Source organism: Helianthus annuus, chromosome 6 (genome assembly GCF_002127325.2).
Source record: "Helianthus annuus cultivar XRQ/B chromosome 6, HanXRQr2.0-SUNRISE, whole genome shotgun sequence".
Lineage (NCBI taxonomy): Eukaryota > Viridiplantae > Streptophyta > Magnoliopsida > Asterales > Asteraceae > Helianthus > Helianthus annuus.
The window spans coordinates 73,557,959-73,582,769 of record NC_035438.2 but is presented as its reverse complement, the minus strand read 5'-3'; the positions used below and the strand labels follow the sequence as shown (position 1 = coordinate 73,582,769).

At 35.5% G+C, this 24,811-nt stretch overlaps 1 protein-coding gene across 1 annotated transcript; it reads right to left on the bottom strand.

Annotated features, from left to right (window-relative positions):
* Positions 1–14,170: 14,170 nt before the first annotated feature.
* LOC118479584 lies at positions 14,171–20,198 on the bottom strand. Its single transcript, XM_035974186.1, has 10 exons — positions 19,530–20,198; positions 19,201–19,228; positions 19,030–19,095; positions 17,281–17,460; positions 16,980–17,084; positions 16,654–16,890; positions 16,328–16,532; positions 16,110–16,220; positions 15,072–16,015; positions 14,171–15,000 (listed from the first exon to the last, which is right to left on the bottom strand). Exons 1-10 carry the CDS (start codon positions 20,196–20,198, stop codon positions 14,171–14,173), a joined length of 3,375 nt encoding a protein of 1,124 aa, XP_035830079.1.
* Positions 20,199–24,811: the final 4,613 nt, after the last annotated feature.

The following is a 24,811-nucleotide window of genomic DNA, read 5'->3' as shown; positions in this document are numbered from 1 at the left end:
AGATATCATGGTCCTTCTACAGCATAATGGAACTTCGTATTCGATCTGGAAAGCGTTACGGTCGAAGTTTAGAGGAAGTGAGGAGATGGTGAAGAGCAAGAAATCACTTCTAAAGAAAGAATTTGATTTGTTTCGAGGGCTAAAGAATGAGAGTACGAGAGAGATTATTGAACGTTATTGTAATCTGCTTGCAAATATGAAAAGGTTAAGTATTGAGAAGAGTACTGATGAGCTGATTGAGAAGCTTGCTGATGCATTGCCTTATGAGACGTGGGGCACATATTTGATGATGCTCAGAAACAAAAAAGGTTTCAGCAATCTGACGCTCAGTAAGTTCATTGAAAAAATAGAGGCTCAAGAAATGGAACAGAGAAAAGTTATCCGAATGAAAGATTTCGATGGTGAACAGGACATCGGGCTGTATTATAAGGCAGGGGTAAATGAGAAGAAATCTTCAAATCTATCTCCTAAGGTTGAAACTGCCTACAGTGCCAAGAATTCGTCTGGGAGTCAATCATCTGGGTCCAACAGCAAAACCAGCTTTACGTCATTTTCATCATATAATTCAAACATTTCTGCAACTAAAAACGGGAGAAAATTACAGTGCAACATTGTATTAAATCTTGAAAATGATCAAGATTATTCTGAGGAAGTTGCTAAAAATCAAATGTCACTATTAGGAATGGTTTTGGAATCTTATACTTGTTTTGTTGCAGGTCGTATCGGCAATCTAATGCTAACTAAAGAAGATTACGACCAGATAGATGCAGAAGAAATGGCGCTGATGGACATAAAGTGGTGTCTGGCTAGTGTTTTACGGAGAGCTGAGAAATTCAAACAAATCACGGGGAGAGATGATCTTCGTGATGCGAATGTCTCTACTTTAGGTTTCGATAAATCTAAAGTCACTTGTTTTCGGTGCAGGGAAAAAGGACACTTCAAGAGAGAGTGCACAAACCGAGAAGCAAGTGGAGTTCAAAATCCGTTCAACAACAACAACGATTACTATCGAAAAGCCATCTATCACCAAGTTGGTCAATCATCTCAACAAAAACATCAAGCTCAAACTGCACATGGAAGAGATGTGATAGAAGATTCAGGAAAAAGAGCATGTATGGTTAATCAAGATGGAAAGCAGTCATTTAACTGGGATAAATATATTCCAGATAATAGAAAAGCTTGTTTGATTGATCAAGAAGATGAAAAGCTAGCAGAGGGTTTTAGCTGGGCAAATTTCACTTGGGATGATTACATTCCTGATCAAACTACAGCTTACACTGCTTTTACAGCAAAGATTGTAGATGATAGTGATGATGATACAGAGTATTGGGCTAGACAATATAGAGAAGATATGAAGTTGGTTGCTGAGAGTGATAGTGAAGATGAAAAAGTCAAGAAGAAGAAAAAGAAAATCAAAACGCCGGTGAGTAGTGATGATGAAGAAGTGCCGGTGGTGAGAAGGCAAAAGGTGACAGAAGTGCCTAAGTTTAAAGTTGAAGAACAAGTTGATGCAAAAGAAGTTCATGTAAAGTGTGAAAATTGTGAAGCTGTGAAGAAGCAGAATAGCACCTTGATTTACAACTTGAACAGCCTTAAGGAGTCGTATGATGTGTTGAACAAGACAATGAATCAGTACAATCAAACTAGTGAAGAGCAAGCTGTTGCTATGAAGACACTTCAGGGAGCATTTATGACAAAACAAAAAGTTGTAAACAATTACATTGAAAAGTGTGCTGCTTTAGAACAGAAGCTTGAGCTGCAACGAATTGAAACGGAAAGAGTTAATCGTTTATTAAAAAGTTACTCATGTACTTCCTATGTGATTGACAGGATTTATCCTACGGTTGAGAGCATGAAGGTATGGGAAGAAGATGAGATAACTGAAGAAAAAACAGCTGGAGTTGTTGCTGGTGAAAAGATTGCTGACAAGAAGAAGAATGACAAGAAAAAAGACACTGAAAAGACGCCATCTGGTAAGAAAAAAGGTGTCAGTTACAATAAGTGTCCACCCCCGCTGGAAAATGGATATTTGCCAAGATATCCAAACGATGAAAGAGTCAAAAAGGCCACAAATTTATAGTGGGAGTCAGAGTCGTCAGTAAATCTTCCAGAAAATATTGATGTTGTATTTACATCATCTGACACTGATCAACAGTCTCAATTGATGAAGAAAGTCGTGGATCATGTGTTAGAGAGTGATGATGTTGTAGAGTCAAAGTCTGGGTCATGCACACAGAGTCAAACAGAAAAACAGGGCAAATTTGTTTATGATAGAAAGTTTCTGTTATCAAAATCTAATTTGGATGATGGATTGTTTAAAGTTGCTTATACTTTGAATGATTCTGACAGATTATATTCTGATGAAGAATTTCCAATAAGAGGTGTTAAAACTGAACTGATTAAAAAGGTTTTCATACTCACATAAATCAATATTTCTGAAATAAAAGGCTTATGTCTTATTGATAAACCTAAACCTTACACCTCAAGAGTTCAACAAAGATTAAATAAGAAAAAGAATTACAGTTCTGGTTTAGGTTTCCAAAAGAAATCAAACCATAACGGTAATTTCAAAAAGAAAGGTCTTGGTTTTACTCCTACAGAAAAACAGAAAAATGAAAAATATGTTCGTGATTTTAAATCCAAAATGTCGTTTGTTTCAGGTACATCAACTGATGAAGAAGAAAAGACAAGTTTCTGGAGAGAATCAAATAAAGAGTTCCTTGCAAAGAAACAAGACGAACAGAAACGAGATACAAGAATCTGTTTTCGATGCAACACTGTGGGACATATTGCAAAAGATTGTTCGAATGCGATAAAATCAAAACAGGGAGTATTTCGTAAAATCAAAGAGAAAGTGTTTGCATTCGAATCACCACTTGATAGAACAAAACTGTTTAAAGATTCTATTTTTGAAATTGGTGAGAGTTCGAACAAGTTTTACATGAAAAGAGCAAAATTTGACAACCAGAAATGGGTTGTTAAGAGTGTTGGTGAAAGCTCTAGCGATGATTCTGTTAGGTCGAAATCAGAGGAGCTATCTTCAGGCGATGAAACTGATTCCACAAAGTCAGTTGAGCCACAAGTTGTTTCAAAATGTGAAGCTGATGTAAAAGTTGAAAAATCAGTTCCGATTGTTAATGATGAGGAGTTTCCATTACTTCGGGCTGAGAATTATAAAAAGAAAATTGGTAAAGTTGAAATTTCTAACCAATTTTATCATGATGAACAGGAATTTGATGCTGAGAAGGTCTTTAACCCCAAGGTAAAACACATCTTTGGCAAGATGATTGATCGAAAAGTCAAAGGGGTTAAGGAATTTTAAGAGAAGAAAACAACGAAAGAAAAGGTTGAACCATCCCTGGTTTGTAACTGGGATGGTACATATTATGAACAGTAAGTCTCAGGACTTGCCGGAGCTCCTAGGTTGGTAAGCGTGGAGCATGAATCGGCATCTTTCTTGAATTTTATTCGGTAATGTCAATCATACAATCGGTAAAGAGGTTATAATTACAAGTGGTTAGATGTTTTGATTGCATATGGTAAATCAAGGACATTAAGTTGTACTTGTATTTTCCTACTTCTGGTTGGAAGTCAAGATGATGAACCACATCCCTGAACATTTGTTTGATAAACCTACAAGTGGTAAAATCAATCAAACTTATTTTCCGGAAAAACCATTTTGATTAAAACAAACTTAAGTGTTTTGAAATCTAAATGGGAAAATAGTTTGTTGATATGGGGAGTTCTGATTGTTTATGCTTAGTGAATGGCGATTTGAGGTGATTTGATATCGGTTGTAATGTTTCTGTACAGTTTGTTTTCATATTTTCGTTAATGTGTATGCATTTTAGGGGGAGTAAGAAAATTTCAGAAAATCCAAAAACATTAGAAAATTTGAAAAAGTCAAAAACATGATAAAATCAAAAATGAGTTTTGTTGCGAAAAAGAGGAAATGATAGTACATCAGTGGACTATCACAACATGCTAAAGAATTGGAAAGTCAAAATGTGATAAACTATCTTACTGCGGATGTGTCAGTAGATTTTCGCCCATTTAGTAAATTGAAACGAGATATAAACCTAAATCAAACTTGATTCATGGGTAACTATTCTTGAATATATGGGTAACCCCCGAAATCTTGTTTGAAAGGTCCCGTATTCTGAGATACTAGGTCTTTATACTCAGTGATATCTGGGGTATTATCCTGGGACTTCTGCTGAATGGAAGTTCTGACCTAGTCCCCGGATAATACTTTCTGCAAATGCTTGAAAAAGCGCCGCCCTTAGCAATCTGATTAAACAATAAAATTGATAGTCATTGCTGTTGTAAAAAAGATCCTCTAAAGGGGACCCACCAAAAGTCGAGCCGTCATCTCTCTACTGAACGGAAGTTCTGACCTGAGCTCTCACGGTTTCGCATCTACCCCTTTACAGATATTATCTATGGTATACTCACCTGTTAGACTGAATATTTGGGATCTGGATACAGGAGTATATTCAAGTGGAGTGATACACAATTAAGTTTAAGTCTCTAAAACATTAATATCGTATCTCGAATCATTTGAAGTCTGTGTGAAAATTTATGTGGACAAACATACTGACAATCTAGGTAAATTGTTTAGAACTGAGAATGTTTAAAGCTTAACGGTGTTGGTGATATGTCTCAAATCTGATATGATCCTCTTGCACAAGCTCACAAAAACATTGTTTGTAAATAGTTTATTTCTGCATTTCATTTTCTTTCAGAAAAATCCAAAAAGATTTTTGATGTGTTTTAGCATAATTTTTTGAAAATACAAAAAGATTTTTGACAACTGATGTTGAAAAGCTAATTTTCAAAATTCAAAAGTGCTAAACATGATGAGCAATATTTGAGGGGGAGTGTGTGTGTGAAATTAAATATGTTTTCATAATCTAACCTTTTCAAGTGGTTCATCATACAGATAGAGAATTGAGAGGGAGTTAAATGTTGGTGCACATGAGAGAGTCTAAGTTGGTGTATGTTTATATGCTTAAAAAGTTTGTCATAAAACTTATGTTTTGTGGTAGAGTGTATGCAGGAAAGTCAACATCTGATAGAGAATATGTAAAATGTGAGGGGGAGTACAAGTTGGACTTGATAAGCTCAAAAGTTGTCAATCTCACTGTGAGGGGAAGTATGTTGATGAGAAGAGAAAGAGATGAAGATAGAGAGAAAAGCCCAGTGGCTGATCAAGACAGAAGATTGAAGACAGTGTGATATGACTCGATGACACTCCGTTCGATGGCACTCCGTCAACATCTGAGGGGGAGTCTGTTGGTGCATTTCATCTGTTGACTTCGTTTTGAATCAAGTCATAGTATTAGAATGTTAGATCAGGGCACGTAGTACGAGAAAATAGAAGATTGTATAGGTTTTTAGGAGTAGGTTCGCTCATTTGGACTTGTGTGGTTCGCTTATTTGTCAAACAGTGTGGTCCGCTTATACTACCAAGGTTGGTCCGCTTATTCGGACATGGTACCTTGGGGCGGACCAGCTTGCCTATATATAGCCATATGAGCGGTTCATTTGTAACGATTAGTCGAAACTCGTACCGAGGTGCTGCCGGATCGAGATTGTACCAGAATCTGTTATATATCAATAGAAAAGGTGTTTAAAGTGATATTCAAGCTGTTCCTGAATCAAATACTTGTTTTCCGCACCTGTATTTGATAGAATTACCTCTGATCGACTCGTTCGGGTCGCAGAACGATCCTACAAATTGGTTAGATTAAAATCTAGTAAAATGTCAATTATGACACACCGAAGGCATGATGGAAACATGTCTAGCCATGTGTTTCATAACTAGATCCAAGTTGTGATTAAGAGTTATAAGTCTTACGAATCGACCAAAAGGCAAAACTGACTAGTCAAGAACACGTTAGAACAACTGATCTTAATTTTAAATTGTCGTTGGTGACCTAGTGAAGTCAAAAGATAATTTTGGATCCAACAACTAGTGAGTTAATAATAGAACAAGTTGTAGAATGAAACTAAAGCCCATGGAAAAATGGACATGAGGGAAACCTAACCTAGTTGACTGGAGATCCTAAGATCTAGATTTAATAGGACAACTTAATCATGAACCGAAGGGTAGTCATTATGGGGGCATAGCTAATATGTATATTTATATATAAGCTGTTGTATAAGTTTATATATTCCCCTAAACTATAAAAGGGTCTTTAAATACATCCTAGTCCATTCCTATAATATTCAGTGACATTGATGTGAAGTTAAGCATATGAGGTTAATGATTTGAGGAAATCAAATAACCATGATGCTTTTAATGATTCATGGGAATCACTTGTGTGAGAGATAGGTAGGGTCACTTTGCATGGCATTGTGGGATGTGCTATCCTAGAGCTCTCACAGAAACAGGCTAGTGTTCCAGGATCATAATAGGACACGATAATAAGGGGATGGCCTAGCGAAGGAAAGTATTGTGTGAAGTGTATTGTCGTTTACACAAATGGGATTCTTCAAGGACAACATGTCTACAAAACCCTAATAAGCAAAGTATGCTTCATAAAGGAAGGTTCAAAGGAAACACCTACCTATCCTGCAATACTTGATTGTCGAGGTTTCATCGGGAAATTTTGAGTGTTTTAATCGATCTCCATTCATGTGGGGGGTTGTTGTAAATTTTAGTGAAAATGGGGTTTTCACTAAATATTTTGGAGCCCAATAATCTATTATCTATTATTATTATATATAATAATGAAAATAACTAGGGCTCGGTGGTAGTATATCAGAGCTTCCTAGATGGTGTTTTGGAGGGAATTCATATAGTGAAGCCCTGTTTTACATAAGCACACCGTAAATATCAATCCGTAAATATCAATCGGATAATTTATATATTCCTCCTTCTTTCTCATGATTCCATTTTCTCACAAACCCTAAATGGCTAAACCTTTATTGTTCTTCTTCTTTAATCCTAGTGGCGACTTCTAAAGATCAGACGCGTCTCTCCATTGATCGTGACGGATGGTCCATAGGACAACCCTTAATGATGTTAAAAGATGAGTTTATCCCTCAATTGATCGCGTAATTATCTTAAATTAGATGACTACAGTTGCTTATGTTTCAGGTACACTTTGGAGCTTAAAATGGATAAAATGTTGCTTTGGAGGGATTGGAGAGGAACGGGTCAAGCATGGAAGGAAAGAAGAAACAAAACACATATTTCAGGGGTCCACCGTAACTTACGGTGGCTACCGTAAGTTATGGTAGCCCTGAAATCCATATTTTTCCACCGTACCTCAGTAGCAAACCACCATAACATTTTGAAGTCCACCGTAACTTACGGTGGGTACCGTAAGTAACGGTGGAGGCGACGGACAAAAGTGTAACTGCTCATTAAAACCGTTTTTGGAGGTGCCTTTTCACATTATCTCATCATTGGACGTTTCTTTGGAGATTGGGGGTGAATTTGGCTAGTTCTTGTTGGTTCCAAACATTTCTAAACATTTGGTTTTGGTTTTTAATTCGTATGAACTTGAACTTTGATGTTTTGATGATCAACCGAACAATGTCTGGCTAAATTTGTGGTGATCATCTTAGGTGAAGGTTTCTCTAAAAACTCTTGTGTGTTTGTTCCTGTATTTCTAGAATGATAACTTTGTGTTTGCTTTGATTATCATGGTGTATGAATATTTAATTGTAGCTTGTTAATTGATATTGCAATTCTAGTCTAAACCGTACGTTCTTGGTGTCGTTGACAATCGTGATATCACGGGAAGGGTTAGGGTTGGATATTGGTTGATTGATCATCGAGAAACAACCTAACATTCATATAATCCGAGTACTTTGTTCCCTTTTATCACAACAATTGTTTATACACGAGTTATGTCTATGTAACTCTTTCTAGTTGGAATTTCGCACAAGTGTTAAAAGAAACTGAATCCTAAGATGGTCATTGTTCTCATAATCTGAATTAAAAATCCAAATCATTGATCTTTAATTTCTGCATTTTAGGTTAAATGTAGTTTATTCACTAAGCTATAGAATCAACAAACTTTCCACAAACTTCCTGTGTTTGATACCCATTTACTGCTATCTACTAGTTGTAATTTAGATTAAATTTGATTGTGACCACGACATCACGTCAAATTTTGGCGCCGTTGCTGGGGAGTAGTGCGCAACGTGTGTTAGTTTAATAGTTTTGCTTTATTATTTTCGGGTTTATGCTGGTTGTGTTTAGTGTGCAGGTACTACAGGTGTATGCATACTAGGGGCTCTCACAAGTCATCACCGCTATCGTTTGATCCGAAAATTGAAAGAACGTTGAGGCAAAACCGAGTCTTGTTAAGATAAAACAGAATTATTGGTTCACCCACTTCACCCATCACACCAAGAAACATGATGCAAGAATCTCAAGTACCACCCACAACGGGTCAAACGACCTCATCTTTCATACCTACTGCCACACAACCATCACCAAACACCACCATACCTAATACCACTACCGAACCTACTCCACCACTTGAAGTTACACCAACCAATACCGTGCAACCGATCACTACTCAAGTTGAACCCACTATTACCTTTAACCCTTCTACCACAATTCCACCATTTTCCCATTTCTTTCCCCCAACTACGGGTCAATCATCCTCTACTTACTCAATAACACCCAACTCAACTATCGTTCATGCTACTTCATCCTTTAGACCACTAAACCAATCGGGTTTTCAATACTCAACTCTTCCCTTTGGGCAATCTTCGGGTATTCAAGGGGATGGATACGATGATGGTTATGAAGAAGATTTTAGAGGGTATGAAGAGGAAGGCTTTTATTATGGAGGTGATGGAGGATACTTGGGACCTCAAGGAGGAGCGGGTCAACAAAGTCAACCAATTCAGTAGTTTCAAGACACGAGTAGAATACCGGTTGGGGTGCAACACATTAGACCACAAGGGCCACAATTGCAACGCCCTACACCACTACATCAAGTGCGGCCTCAAAATACGCAACCTCAATTTCAGCGGCCGATTCAACAACAACCATCAATGCATCAATACCAATATCAACCACCGTTTGCACCTCAAGGGCCTATGCAAGGGCAAATGGGTCAACCAAGAGCACCATTGGGTGCCCCTCAAAGACATCATCGGGAAGTAGTACGGGGAATTGAAGCTCACTTCCGGCCTATTATCATTAACAATCCTTCACCGGTAGTGATTCCTCATCATGCGGATGGAAGAACTTTTGAAGTTAGAACAACCGCCCTCCAAAGTCTTCCAAAATTTAAGGGGTTAGCAACGAAAGAACCTTATTTTCATTTGGAGACATACGATTCTATTTGTAACACTATTGGAGGTCAAGCATTCTCTTCGGATGATGTCAAGTTGGTTCTCTTCTAATTTTCTTTGGAAGACAAAGCAAAGAGATGGTTTCACACTCTACCCTCCGCATCAATTTTTACACGGGCCGATATGCAACAGATTTTCTTAGATGAATATTACACCTCTCAAAAGACTAATGATGCAAGTAGAGGTTTGAGAAGCTTCCAACAACAATCGGGGGAGATGTTTCATGAAGCCTTCGAAAGATTCAATTTGATGCTAAGGAATTGCCCTCATCATCGGATCCAACTTTGGGAGTTGTTGAACGCGTTTCACGAGGGGTTGAGTTCGGAGGATGAATGTGATTTGCTGTTGATTACTAATGGCACATGCGGTACGAATTATGAACATGTTGATTGGGCATTTTTAGAGCAAATGGCAGTGAATTCCAAGAGAAGGCTCAATCTTCAAGACGGGCAAGGCATGTGACACAAAAGCCACAAGTGCATGGAGTAGAGAGTGGCAACATGCAAACTACAAATCAAGTGTACAACGTGTGCACTAATTGCAATGAAATAGGCCACACGGTGGAAGTTTGTATAGTGGGGGTGGTTGATGAGCAAGTAGAGGAAGTGAATGCAATTCAAAGGGGTGGTCGAAATTTCAATATGAACTCCAACACATACCACCCCGGGTTATGAAATCATCCTAATTTCCGTTATGGGAACACGGCGAACCAAGCTAACCCAAACTTTCAAGGAGCTCAAGGTAACTTTGCACCTCGTTAACAATACAACCAAGGCAATTATCGGGGTGGGAACAACTATGGCTACCAAGGGCAATTTCAACAAACGGGTTAAAGTGGTTCGGGTCAAAATTCGTCAAGCGGGAATGAAGTCATGGATATGCTTCGGGCTATGCAACAAGATATGCAAAAACGGAATCAACTTGACGAAATCCGAATGCAAAAGGATGAGGTTCGTGACAAAAGTATTCAATCACTAACAACCCAAATGGGTCAATTGGCGACTGATGTGGCGGAGTTGAAGAAAAACAAAGGTCAACTTCCTAGCGACACCAAGGTAAATCCTTCACATGGTTCGTCACGAGGTAACAATGTTAATATTAGTCATGTTAGTGTGTTGAGAAGTGGCAAAGAGTTTAAAGCAAATTTGTCACCGGGTTTGGTTGAGAGGGTAGTTGAGGATGTCACGGGTAATGAAAGTGACGATGATGAAGTTTCACCGGTTAAACCTAAAGAATCAAATGTTAAAAAATCGGGGTTGGGTGAAAATGAGAAAGTAAAAAAGATGAAGGTGAACCGAGTCAAGTCCCGTTTCCATCGGCTTTACTTGACCCGGGTAAGAAAAATTTTATTGCATCAAGAGGTCCCCAAAAAGAAGAATTATGGGACATGTTTAAACAAGTTAAAAATAACCTTCCACTCCTTGATGAAATAAAACAAGTACCCGCATACGCTAAATTTTTAAAAGAATTATGCACACAAAAAAGGCAACAAAAGAAGAAAATGCCTAAGCGGGTAGACTTGACCGGGCAAGTAAGTGCGGTTTTGAATAGGGAGCTTCCTCCTAAGCTCAAAGATCCGGGTACGCCGTTAATAAATATACAAGTTGGTAATTTTAAAATGGCAAAGGCGTTACTAGATCTTGGAGCCGGGGTGAGCATTTTACCGGGGGGCTTATATGACCAATACGATTTTGGTCCGTTAGCAAGGGAGAGACAACGGTTCTTTTGGCCGATTTGTCTCATAAGCTACCTCGGGGGAGGGTTCAAAATGTGATTGTGAAAATTGATGAGTTTTATTACCCGGTTGACTTTTTAGTCTTAGACTACTCATCGGCGGACCCAAAGCAACAACAAAATGTCATTTTGGGTCGGCCATTTTTGAGCACCGCGCATGCTGTGATCGATTGTAGATTTGGTACAGTCGATATGACTTTTGGAAACCGGAAAATGCGTTTGAATGTTTTTACTAACAATTCTAATGTTGTTGGTGTTGATGAGTGTTTCATGGCAGATTTAGTCGACGGATGCAACCCGCATGAGTATGAGGAGGATGGCATAGATGTTTGTTTGTGTGATTTTTCTGAACAAGTACATGCGTGTGCACTACGGGGAGAAGAAGAAAAACAGGATGCTATGGCTTTAAAGGAAGGTCGACCGCCATGGACTCATCAATTTGAAAGCTTGCTAGTGGAAATTAGCTCGGGTACTAAACCATCATTAGAAGAACCACCAAAGTTGGAGCTCAAAGACTTGCCAAGCCATTTGAAGTATGCTTTTCTAGGGGATAATGACACACTACCGGTCATTATTGCCTCTAATTTAGAGATGGCGCAAGAACAAGCTTTGTTGGAAGTCTTGAAAGAGAACAAAGGAGCTATTGGATGGACGATTGCCGATCTCAAAGGAATTAGTCCATCAATCGTCATGCACAAGATCATCACCACCGAAGATGCAAAACCGCAAGAGAAGCTCAAAGGCGATTAAATCCGAACCTAAGGGAGATAGTAAAGAAGGAGGTAATTAAATGGCTGGATGCGGGAATTATCTATCCGATTTCGGATAGTGCTTAGGTAAGTCCTACCCAAGTTGTGCCTAAGAAGGCCGGTATTCAAGTAGTCAAGGATGAAAATGGTGAACAAATTGCCACCCGACCGGTCACCGAGTGGCGTGTATGTATTGACTACCGCAAATTGAATACCGCCACTTCTAAGGACCATTTCCCGCTACCTTTTATTGACCAAATCATTGAAAAATTATCGGGTCAAAAATATTACTGCTTTTTGGACGGGTACTCGAGTTATAATCAAATAGCAATACACCCGGATGACCAATACAAGACCACCTTCACTTGTCCATATGGCACCTTTGCCTTTCAGCGAATGCCATTTGGCTTGTGCAATGCACCGGCAACTTTCCAACGATGTATGATGAGTATTTTCTCGGACATGGTTGGAGAGTCGCTTGAAGTGTTTATGGATGACTTTTCAATTTTTGGCACTAGGTTTGAATCTTGTCTCAATGAATTACAAAAAGTTTTAAAAAGTTGTGTTGAGAAGAATTTAGTGTTTAGTTGGGAGAAAAGTCATTTCATGGTGCAAGAGGGCATTGTGTTAGGCCATGTAATATCGGAAAGGGGAATGGAGGTGGACAAGACAAAAATACGGGTAATATAATCTTTGCCAGCACCGAAAAATGTTAAGGGTGTAAGGTCATTTTTGGGACACGTGGGTTTTTATAGACGTTTCATTAAAGGTTTTAGTGTTATCACGAAACCTTTATGTAATTTGTTGTTAAAAGATGTTCCATTTGACTTTACTGACGAATGTTTGCAAGCATTTACTGTTTTAAAGGAACATTTGGTCAAAGCTCCCATCTTGCAACCGCCTGATTGGTCAAAACCATTCAAAATCATGTTTGACGCAAGCGACACTACAATTGGTGCAATTTTGGGTCAAGGAGTTGATAAAAAGCCGGTGGTAATCTACTATGCAAGTAAGACTTTATCTGAAGCGCAACTGAATTACACCACAACCGAGAAGGAATTACTAGCAGTGGTGTATGCTTTGGATAAGTTCCGTTCGTATATTTAGGGGAGCAAAGTGGTTGTTTACTCGGATCATAGTGCGGTCCAGTATTTGATGGAGAAAAAGGACGCGAAGCCCCGTTTACTCCGGTGGGTGTTGTTATTATAAGAGTTTGACTTAGAGATCTAAGACAAAAAGGGGAGTGAGAACGTAGTGGCGGATCACTTGTCTCGGATCCCGGTGGAAGGGATTGACGATTTTGGTGAGATAAATGAAAGGTTTCCAGATGAGCAACTCCTAGCCGTATCCACTTTTGTTGCACCGTGGTATGCTCACTATGTAAACTACTTAGCCACGGGTGCCATCCCAAATCATTGGACCAAGAAGCGAAGACAACAATTTATGGTCCAAGTGAAGCAATACATTTGGGATGAACCAGATCTTTTTAAGATCGGGCCGGATCAAGTCATTAGGAGGAGCGTGCCCGAAACGGAGGTGTTGGAAATCTTGACTCATGCCCATTCATCCGCATGTGGAGGTCACTTTAGCGGGCATAAAACGGGTTATCGGGTTCTCTCATGTGGGTTTTATTAGCCCACAATTTTCAAGGATGCATGTGAGTTCGCAAGAAATTGTGTAAATTGCCAAAGGATGGGAAGCATTTCAAAGAGGGACGAGATGCCATTACAACCAATTTTGGTTGTGGAAATATTTGATGTATGGGGCATTGACTTTATGGGTCCCTTCCCAAATTCCAACGAGTTTTTATACATTTTGGTGGCGGTGGATTATGTCTCTAAGTGGATTGAAGCCATTGCAACAAGAACAAATGACCACTCGGTTGTTTGTAAATTTGTTCAATCCAACATCTTCTCCCGGTTTGGTATTCCGAGAGTTATTATCAGTGACGGTGGTTCACATTTCAAGAACTTTAATTTCGGGAAATTGTTGAAGCGATATAGCGTGAATCACCGGATTGCCACACCTTACCATCCGCAAACGAGTGGACAAGTTGAAGTGTCCAACCGTCAAATAAAGGAAATTCTCATGAAGACAGTTAGAACGGATATGAAGGATTGGTCGAGCAAGTTGGATGATGCATTGTGGGCGTACCGAACAGCCTACAAGACTCTGATTGGCACAACACCTTACCGGATGGTGTATAGAAAGGGTTGTCACTTGCCAATGGAGTTAGCGCATCGGGCACATTGGGCAATCAAGACGGTAAATGCGGATTATGATGAAGCGTGAAAGATTAGGAAGTTGCAATTGAGTGAAATTGAAGAAATTAGAGACGAGGCATATGAGTGTGCATCGACTTACAAAGACAAGCTCAAGAACATTGCATCCAAGACAAATGTTAGTGTACGTGCAACGGTGTCGTTAGGATCTTGATTACGTTGCATCCAAGACAAAAACATTGATGAGTTCACAGATGGCTTGTTTAGGACGTGATTAATATCTTCATCAGGACCGAAATAAACTGTTTGTTGTCCAGGAAGATGGAAAGGCAACCTCATAACAGAAGGACTCCTATAATTAACTTCATTCGAAAAAATCCTCCAAGAGGCTTCACAAGCCGATATATACCTACAATCATAATACTCTTTAATTTCATCATTTTCTGCTTGCTCGTCTTGATTATTGCTCGGAACCACAGCAACTGTTGCTCTATCAGGGCCTTTATTAATATATTTGAACAAATACTTTATTGACGCTGATTGGTTGCACCATTCAACGTTTATATGCGCCTGATACCTTTTCAAAAGTTTTTTGTTGTAAGGTACAACACTTCTGTTGTCTAACTCAATTTTATTTTTTAAAACGAAAGCACCGTCATCTCTTCTTCTGTATAAGGGAAATCCGTTAGAACCCAAGGTTGACTGATCTTGAAATTTCTTGGGAAAACCTTTTGAACATTTTCTATCAACCATACATGGAGAGCTCATTCTAGCGTTACCACATGGACCGTGAATCATATGGTCTTTCACAAGCGTATATAGTTCCGGGTCTTCGTTTATATCAGGGATTTCTGCAGAAATAAACTGATCAACATGGTCTACAGTTGGAAGTTTGTAATCATTTTCCATGAATAAGCACATATGCGCATGAGGCAATCTTCGCTTCTGAAACTCAATAGTGTAAACAACTACACAAAAAAGTAAAAAAGTGTTACATATCATTGAGATCATGTTTAAAAAGGTAAATTTAATAACATACCAGCTGCAGCTTTTCCAAACAAATGACGGTCTTTCAAATCTTTGCAAATTGCATCCAGCTTTATTTTAAACATTCGCGATAGAATATCAGGCCTATCCTCCGGATTAAGATTTGTGTCCTTAAGAAACCTTTGAACCTCCGGCCACTTGGGATTCCAGGTAATGGTTATAAAAAAGTCGGGATAACCATACCATTTACAAATAGCCATAGCATCTAGATAGTTTTGCATCATATATCGTGACCCGCCTGTAAACGAAGATGGAAGGAAAATACGTTTTCCAACCTTAGACAAATCTTGTTGGGCGTTAGATCTTAGTTTGCAGATACTCTCGTATGTATCAGACCTGAGATCATGGTGCTGAAATCTTATAAAGTTAAGTCGCTCGCTCTCAATCATCATATAAGCATCAACCAAGAACTGTTGGAATAACCGTCGAGAATTTAGAATCAATGAAAACTGGTTACTACGATCTTGTACACGATACGCAAAGAACTCTCTCATTGTACAATTCGGACGTTTCTTGTTAGTAACATCAATGACACCCCTATGGGGTATGTCAATTCTGTAACCGTCGTCTCCATATGGGAACAAAATAGGATACTGAAGTGCAAGATAGGAAGGATGCAACTCACTTATTCTTTTTAATGACCCCGTTTGTGTCTCGAAAACGATATCTCTATTCTCAAGAGTGTTATCAATATCTCCAACAATAAGAGCGGCAACCTCGGAGGAAGTAGGTAAGTTATAAGTCCGACCATCTTGTTCTCTTTTCCCAATAAGGCGAAGCTTCAACGTAGTATTAGGATTCTCTTGGAAGCAATCTCTAACCATCCTATAAATTTTCACAAGCATATTGTTGGCATCCAACATTGCTTTGATTTGTTGTATCAACTTATTATCAGTTTCGTTTGAAGAAGTTGATGAGGAAGCATCGTCTAAACACCTGTTTCATAAATTGTCATAGTAAGTAAATATATAGTTAAAACAAATGTTATAATAAAAATTAAGTTTTTGCATGGTACCTAAAAACTCATTGCCTGTTTGCCAACTCATTTTCAGTATCGTATATGTATAACTGACAAAATTTAGGTTTCCCTCCGTTTTCTGGCAAAAGACTACCAATCGCATGATAATTTTCACCACTAATTCTGTAGCAAAAGGAGCATTACCAGTATTAACGGTGTGGTCAACCTTACCACCCATTGACGTAAACGCAAACATAGAATTGTAACGTCGAATGTTCTTTAAAAAGTGCCTGCTTTCGTTATCATTGGACATGAATAGACTTTTATAATAAGGTGTCGCAGATTTGTAATCAGGTAACACAACTTTGGCATAACCACAACATAACATATGAGATATTTTGCCACCCTCTTTTCTTAAGTTTCCTTTCTCTGCATCCCATAAGTTTGCATAACAAACTTCACAAGTAATAACTTGGTCACCATGATCCAAATAATCTATCAAACATACAACTTTTGAGTTATGTATACAACATTCATTAAAATAATAATAACAACAGTCATATTTATAAGTTTATATTTTTTACATTATGTAGCATTACTTATAAACAAACCAAACCTATAGAAACACCTTTATAAGGATCTCGTTCTACGGTTTCCTCGGTGGTCAAGTCGATCATTGGTATAGGAGATGAAATACGTGGTTTGCATACCAACTTACGTTTCCCAGATGATAGCCTTGGCAAATTACAATTCAAAGATGATGTGCGGGTGGTTGATGTGATGTCAGTTGAAATTTTTATTTTAAAACCATTTGCTCTCGTTGTAAGATTGCGCGTAGTACAACTAATGTTACCTAGTATAATTAAAAAAAAAGCATAGTAAACATATCGATGCAAAACAATAGAAACATAATAAAATATATAAACATTAATAAATACTTACTTGTTACCATACTTAAGAGACTTGGAGTAACATTATTAGCCACATCAGGAGTGGATTCCAAATTGTGACAACCAATAACTTTGACTATGTTATCCGATGTAACACCTATGGTAGTAGATCTTCTTTTGTCAATATAGATCCAGGTAATCGCATGTTATCTCTATCCTTGTTTTGTAGAATTCGAGTCACTAATAGAAAATATTAAAGAACAAAAAAAATTCATTATCACGTATTTATATAAAATTTTATTGAAATAATATATAATAAATTAAATAAAAGTATAGCTTATAAAATAACATACCATCAGGTGAAACTGGACGATGTTGTGTAACACACGGAGTGGAAGTGGAATTAATATTGGTGGATAAAATATTGAGGGATGACGATGTAGTTCCTCCATTTGATCTCTTATTATCCAAGTATAATTTCCTTAATTTCCTTCTATGAAAAGCCTCATCTTGAGTAACAATTGGGAGGACAGCTAACAGAAAATCGTATACATATTCACATAATTATAATAAAAAAAATCAAAATAGTTAGTTGTAAATCAAGAAAGGATAATTTTCATTTTCTTATAAAAATATATAGCTAAAATAATACCATTGGTTATGCTTGATAAAGGTCTTCTGCCTCATCGAACTTTGAAGACACATTAAAAAAATGGAAGAATAAATAAACAATTCGAGCATAATAGTTAGCTAACTAAGTAGGCGTAAAAGAATAGAAATGTATAATGAAAGAATTAGTGTTATACCGTTAACAATGTCGGTGGACGTGTTTCCATTCCGGTGAACTGCGCATAAAATATATATATATATATATATATATATATATATATATAGGGAGAGGATCATGAGAAAACTAGATATAAATGAGAAAACTAGAAAACTAACTAAAATCCACTAAAAGGGAGAGGGAGGGAGACTTTTAATGAAGGAGGGGGGACTTTTAATGAAGGAGGGGTAAAATTGGAACAAAAAATATATAAATTTTCAAACATTTCCCATTTCTCCATACGTTATCATTTTAAAACAAAAATGGCACCATAAGATCACAAATTTTCTTATCTTTCATTCAAGTATATTCGAGCATATTTTTTATGACATAAAAAAAGATTTATGGTGTCGTCTTGTTTTCTCCACTATTATTATAGTAGTGCACATGTGCAATGTAACATGTACTACAATTGCATTACATGCTTAAAATTAGCTTTTTGAGTCTAGTTTAGCTTTTAGGGTTAGTTTTTTTGGAGGTTTAGGATTAGGATTAGGTTTTTGGGTGTGGGGGGAGGGGGGGTTTAGGTTTTTTTTGGGGGTGGGGGGGTGGGGGGTTTAGGTTTTTTTTCGGGTTTATGTTTAGTGTTTAGTTTTAGGTTTTTGGGGGGTGGGGGTGGGGGGTTTAGGTTTTTGGGGGGTGGGGGGTGGGGGGGTTTAGGTTTTTGGGGGGTGGGGGGTGGGGGAGGGGGGTTTAGGTTTTTTTTTGGGGGGGGGGTGGGGGGTTTAGGTTTTTTTCGGGTTTATGTTTAGGGTTTAGTTTTAGGTTTTTGGGGGGTGGGGGGTGGGGGGGTTTAGGTTTTTGGGGGGTGGGGGGTGGGGGGGTTAGGCTTTTGGTGGGAGGGTGAATTTAGGTTTTGGGGGGTGGGGGGGGGGTTTAGGTTTTTGGGGGGTGTCGGTGGGTGGTGGGTTAAGTGCTTTAGTCTTTCCGTATTAGTGCACATGTGCAGTACAACAAAATTTTTTTTTTTTTTTTTTTTTTTGAAAATTTTTTTCCATACATATAAAGTAGCGATTTTTTATTAAAAAATTGTAAAAAAAAAAAAAAAAAATTTTGGTATTTTTTTTGGTTTTTTTTAGGTTTTTTTAGTTAGTTTTTTGGTTTTCTCATTTAAACTAGTTTTCTCATGATCCATCCCCTATATATATATATATATATATATATATATATATATAATCAATAGTTGTTAAAATAATTATCATGTGCTAGCTAATTTTAAAGTTATTGTTTTTTAGGAATGAGTAGGAAAAAAGTTGAAAAACTTTAAATAACTTACCATCCTGAGTGTTTTCTTTATCAATGTCATTGTATACGGAGTTAGTCTTTGGTCGTTTAGGCATTGCTGGCAATTTAAAAAAAAAAAGTGTTACAATAAAGAATTGATATGTTGGATCACATGTTAAGTAATATTTAATCAATGCAGATTCAGATATAAACTCTAACTTACCATTATGGTGGTAATTGTCTACATCGATCTATATTTTATACGGACTCATAAATCATAAAATTTATGTCAACGGATATAAACAAAAAACGGTTACACACCAGTCTATATTAACAATGGAATGCATTAACATTAATGAACAAAAATTAATATGAAAAACATCATAATTTACTAAAAACAAAATAAAACCAAAAAATTCTTATATAAAGTAAGTACTTAGGAACAATAAAACATAACCAAAACAAATTATATAAGCTCTAACTAAAAGGAGAAATAATAGTCTCTATAATTAATGCTCCGTTAACTCCGTTAAATGTATCAACATCTTGTACATATTCAATATCTTCGCCAGTTAGTTTAACGGTAACCATATGTCCCCATTCACTCATTAAAATCCATGTGTTGTACTCCATTATATGTGGTTGGTGCCACCTACTTTGGAAAGAAACTGTTTGAGAATTCTGAAAAGATAAAACCTTATGCCATACTTCACCTTCGAGTTTGAAGAGTTCAACAATAAGCACTTCAGGTTCGGAAACAACAAACATGTGAATCTTCCGGTTTAATGTGATAAGATGCCCTTGGCTAGGAATAAAATCTTTACTCAAAGGAAAATTAATAAGTTTGAATGTTTCAGATAAAACATCAAAAGCAATTATAAACTTCTTTCCATTTACCCACCAAGATTGTGAAACAAAGAAATATACGGTCTTAGCGGATAGTGTTCCAACAGACCACGCATAAGAACTTGAACCAAAGTTAGTTGCATTCAAGAATTCGACATCTCTCCATATACCAAAACGTCGAGAATAGACACTTGCAAATACATTATTGTATCGACGTTTGATGTGGAGTACTTTAAGGTCGTTAGATTGATCGTGGTAGATAGCGCCAGTATCATATTGGTGATCGTATCCATGTTTAGGGTAGTCATCAGATAAAATAGTATACCAATTAGTAGTTGGATTCCAAAGGATAAGTTTACTAATACAGTTTTCCATGAAAACTAATAAAAGTCCGTCGAGAGAAGAAAGAAAACGTAATAATAGTGGTGGAGTCTCGAAAGGAAAAGATATACTTTTCCTTGAACCGATTTCAATCTTGCCACAGATTACGTTATCAACATCTATTGACATATCATTCAAAGATATTAGCTTCCGATTTTTAGCTTTATTAAGGCATACACAATGCAACATGGCAAACTGATTACTTGATAATTCTGTACACCATGCTTTACTAACACATTTGATTTGACAAATTGATTTTGCAGGGAGCCTAGACAAAACTTACACGACTAATGTGTCAAAAGCAATAGCTTCCATGATCTGAACTACATCGGAAGAAAAAGATATGAAATACATAACAATGATGAATTGTGTATAACTATATATATATATATATATTAATATAAAGAGACATCCTAATCCAAGCATGTAACTTAAGTGAATGCTAATACGCAAAAACAACTATTCTGAAAAAAAAACATATAAGTTCAAATAAAATGAAAAATCATTAGCATCACAATAGATTCATATACAAACTAAACAAACTAACCAAGTTGAAAGGTTGAATCACCAGGAGCAAATTAGCACCGGAACAAACTTGTTTTGATAAATTCTTATTGAATCAGCCTATAAGAAATCAAATGGTGATATAGAACTAACACATTGAAACCAACTCTATATCAATATATAGAGATACATGCTAAAATAAAATGGAAATATATTTATGTACTATGTTACTTTTGGAAGTTATTAAATTGTAATATAGATTTCCATAAATAAATTTACTTACCTTATATCCAAGTTATACTTAAGGAAAATGAGATTGATCACATCTTTCATCTTTCAAATAAAATTAGAAAATTGTATTGCGAAAATATGAAGATTGTCACTACTTATTAAAATAGATACCTAATTTATGAAAATGAATATAATCTAACGTAAAGTTATAAAGATAAGAAAAAGTTAACATAGTCAGAAGTTAAAAATGGCCATATAAAACACTAACACTATTCAACCTATTACAAAATAAGTTATTTATAAAATTACAAAACATCTACATAAAGTAAACCATAGTAAAGTAAGCAAAGTTTTCATATCCATCAACCCAACCACCAAAATGTATCTATTTAAAAGACTAACCAACAACTTACCAAACCATAGTTGTTTTAAACAAAATGTATACCAGTCTTCCTTAGATCGAGGTTACATCATTCAACACAATCTTCCTCTGTGAAGTTACATATGTGAAGTGCAGCATGTGTCCAAACTCCAACTGGTTATCTGCCATGAATTTCCTCCAATTATCAACCGCGTAACGTAAGGTACCACCGTTTAACTCAGTCTTTGTTTCATAAACTTCAACATCACCATTCATGTTTTGCACAGATAGAGGTTGCAAGTTTTCAGACAGGCCTGCTCTATTTACAACCTCAACAGGAAGCCGCTAAATGCGTTGAAAGAAAGCCAAAAATAAGTGAATAGAAAAAATGAACAAAAATATGATGGTAAATCATGTAAAAAAAACATACCAGCCTATATTTTCCTTTACGACTAAAGTTGAAGAATTCAGGATCCATGCCGACACCAGAAACTTTGCGTGCATTACTTGTAACCTTCTTTCGATGCTTCACATTTTGAACAACAGCTAACCTTTTCTTTGTCTTGTTTAAGAAAAAAATATATAGAGGTAGTTAACAGCAAATATAGTATATATTGTACAATTAAAGCTATCTTGTACAAAGACTATTTATGAAATTGGATAACATACGGCTTTGACTTAATTTCAATTATATTACTTAAAGAAATTTACACATAATATATACACTTTGTACGACTTATAAACAATTTAGACCATTGAATCTAAACCTATTCACTTTGTACTAAATTAATACTCATTTCATTCTACTTAAACATGTATCTCAAAAGATTCAAGTTGACCACAAAAATATAAAATATCAAAGATTCTATAATTTGAATTTTAAACATGCTATTCACCAACAATTATGAATTTTCTATCAAACCTTATGAATATGACTAAGCAAACAATGGCAATAAAAACGGATATTAGTGAAATTAATAAAAATACATTAAATATTTAATACCTTGACGGTTTCAGCAGATGGACGATACGGAATAGAATCAGATTTTGTAGAACGTTTTCGGCCTTTGCATTCTTTGTTCAAATTCTTGACTGTGTCGGATCCGTCAGCAAAAAGTTTAGCTTTTCCTTTTCCTTTAACCTGTTGTGAAAGAATAGAGTTAGCACATCCATTATTTTACATCTTATATGTTTTTATAAATTTATAGCTAAAACTATACCGCATCATATTTCATATACAAAATGTAATATATTAAGTAGCATCTATTAATCGGAATAGCATTCAAAAGTAAAACAAAAGGAAAGATAGGGCAAACAAACATGAATAAGCAAGGTTTAAATAAATAACAACTACCATGAAGAAGGAAAACTAATCACTGAAACAATACAACAGCCGCCAGAGATCCAAAAGCCAAAGTTGGTTTTTAAAAAAAAATATTAAACTGGTATAAAAAAACTTTTTCTTTTGACAAAAACGGCTAAAACCATCCCATATCGACTTTCAGTTCGATCTAATCAAGCTGCAATTTCTTTATCTATAATACTAAACTTATTAAATTAATTGTACAATGTCATAAGTATTGAAATACTATTTGACTGGTACACCTAGGTGATCGGTGGAATTTAGGCACACTTTAATTGATATTATTTATACTCTACATGCGTTGATATTGTCACAAAAATACTACTTTGATTAGTTTCTATATGTTGTGGGTTATGAAGATAAAATGTGCTAAAATGATGAATTAATAAAATAGAGTCTCTACAAAGTGAAATATCATTTATATTATGTGAAATAGAGTTTTCTATTATAATTAAATGCCAGTGATAAATGCAATTAATTGTTTATAAAATGAATTCACTCGTATGATGGAAATGATTAATGGGGATGAAAAGAATTACGTAACATCATTAAATGAGTTTTGAGAATTTAATCTATACTATATAATAAAAGAAACCTCTTTAGGGACACTTGTCATCATATTAGGCCATCTCTTATAAATAATTATTATTTTAATTTAATCTCATATAATTATTTATAAATAAACAAACCATTGATTTATATAAACTGTTTGTTTAATATCAATAATATATATGACACGATCAATACTTATATATTAAATACTTATAAATGTAATTAAACAATACATATTATCCATATTTATATCTAGGACCAAATTAACCGATTGATTTATATAAACTGTTTGTTTAATATCAATAATATATATGACACGATCAATACTTATATATTGAATACTTATAAATGTAATTAAACAATACATATTATCCATATATACAAAGTAACTAATATATTAATCAAAATTAAAAGAATATTAACATTATGTAAGTTAGTATTTCAGATGCTTTAATTTTAATATAACATGAATATTATATTGATAGTTTGATAATGATATTAGTTAGTATTTCACATGCTTTAATTTTAATATAACATGAACATTATATTGATACTTTGATAATAATATTATATTAATATAATAAACATGGTATTATACCAAAAATGTAATGGTATATATAAACTTTGAGAAAGACGATTTTGTTTGATTGAGTTTAGTTTGTAAAAACAAACTAAACTTTTAACCTTTGTATTATTTATATGTAAAATTATACTTATTTAACCCGTGCAATACGTGAGATTCTTTAAAATATTACTTTTTTATTATTTAGTATACAAATTACTTTTCTTCAACCCATTTAATACACAGGGTTTTTAAAGATATATTTTTTTTTATTATTAGGTATACAAAATTACATTTATTCAACCCGTGTAATACACGGGGTCTTTAAAGATATAGTTTTTTTTATTATTATTTGGTATATAAAATTATATTTATTCAACCCTTACAATACAAGTAAATAATTAATTAATATTAAATCTTATCTTACTTTGAATGTCGGATAGAATCATTCTATTTTTTCCTAATAATATATTAATTTCAAATTTATGTTATAAATTAAAGATATTTTTTAAGTTATATTACAAAACAATAATCTTAAACTTCAAAAAGCAATAATACGCTCATATAAAAAATTTAAAGTACAAACAAAATATATAACATAACTTATTAGACATCAGATCAAACTTTAAAAAACACTAATTAGGAAGAGAAGCTAATAATATAATTCTATTTTTTATTCGAATTAAATCGAACCAAATTTATGATTTTTAAACGAATCCAATAGCTTATTATTTACTATACAAAATTACATTTATTTAACCCGTGTAATACATGGTGTTTTTAAAGATATAACTTTTTTATTATTTAGTATATATTCGCCCCGCTTGCGGTATGCGTATATAATATATATGTGTGGACGCTCGGATGACAAAAGTGGAATTGCACTAATTTTAACGTTATTTTACTAAGTTCGTGAAAATAACGTTAAAAGCGACGGACGGTTAATAATGCATCATCATGTGGTGGCGTTAATAACAGAAAGACAAAAGGGAACATGCACTAATTGGTCTTTCTCCCGATTGCTAAGTGTTATG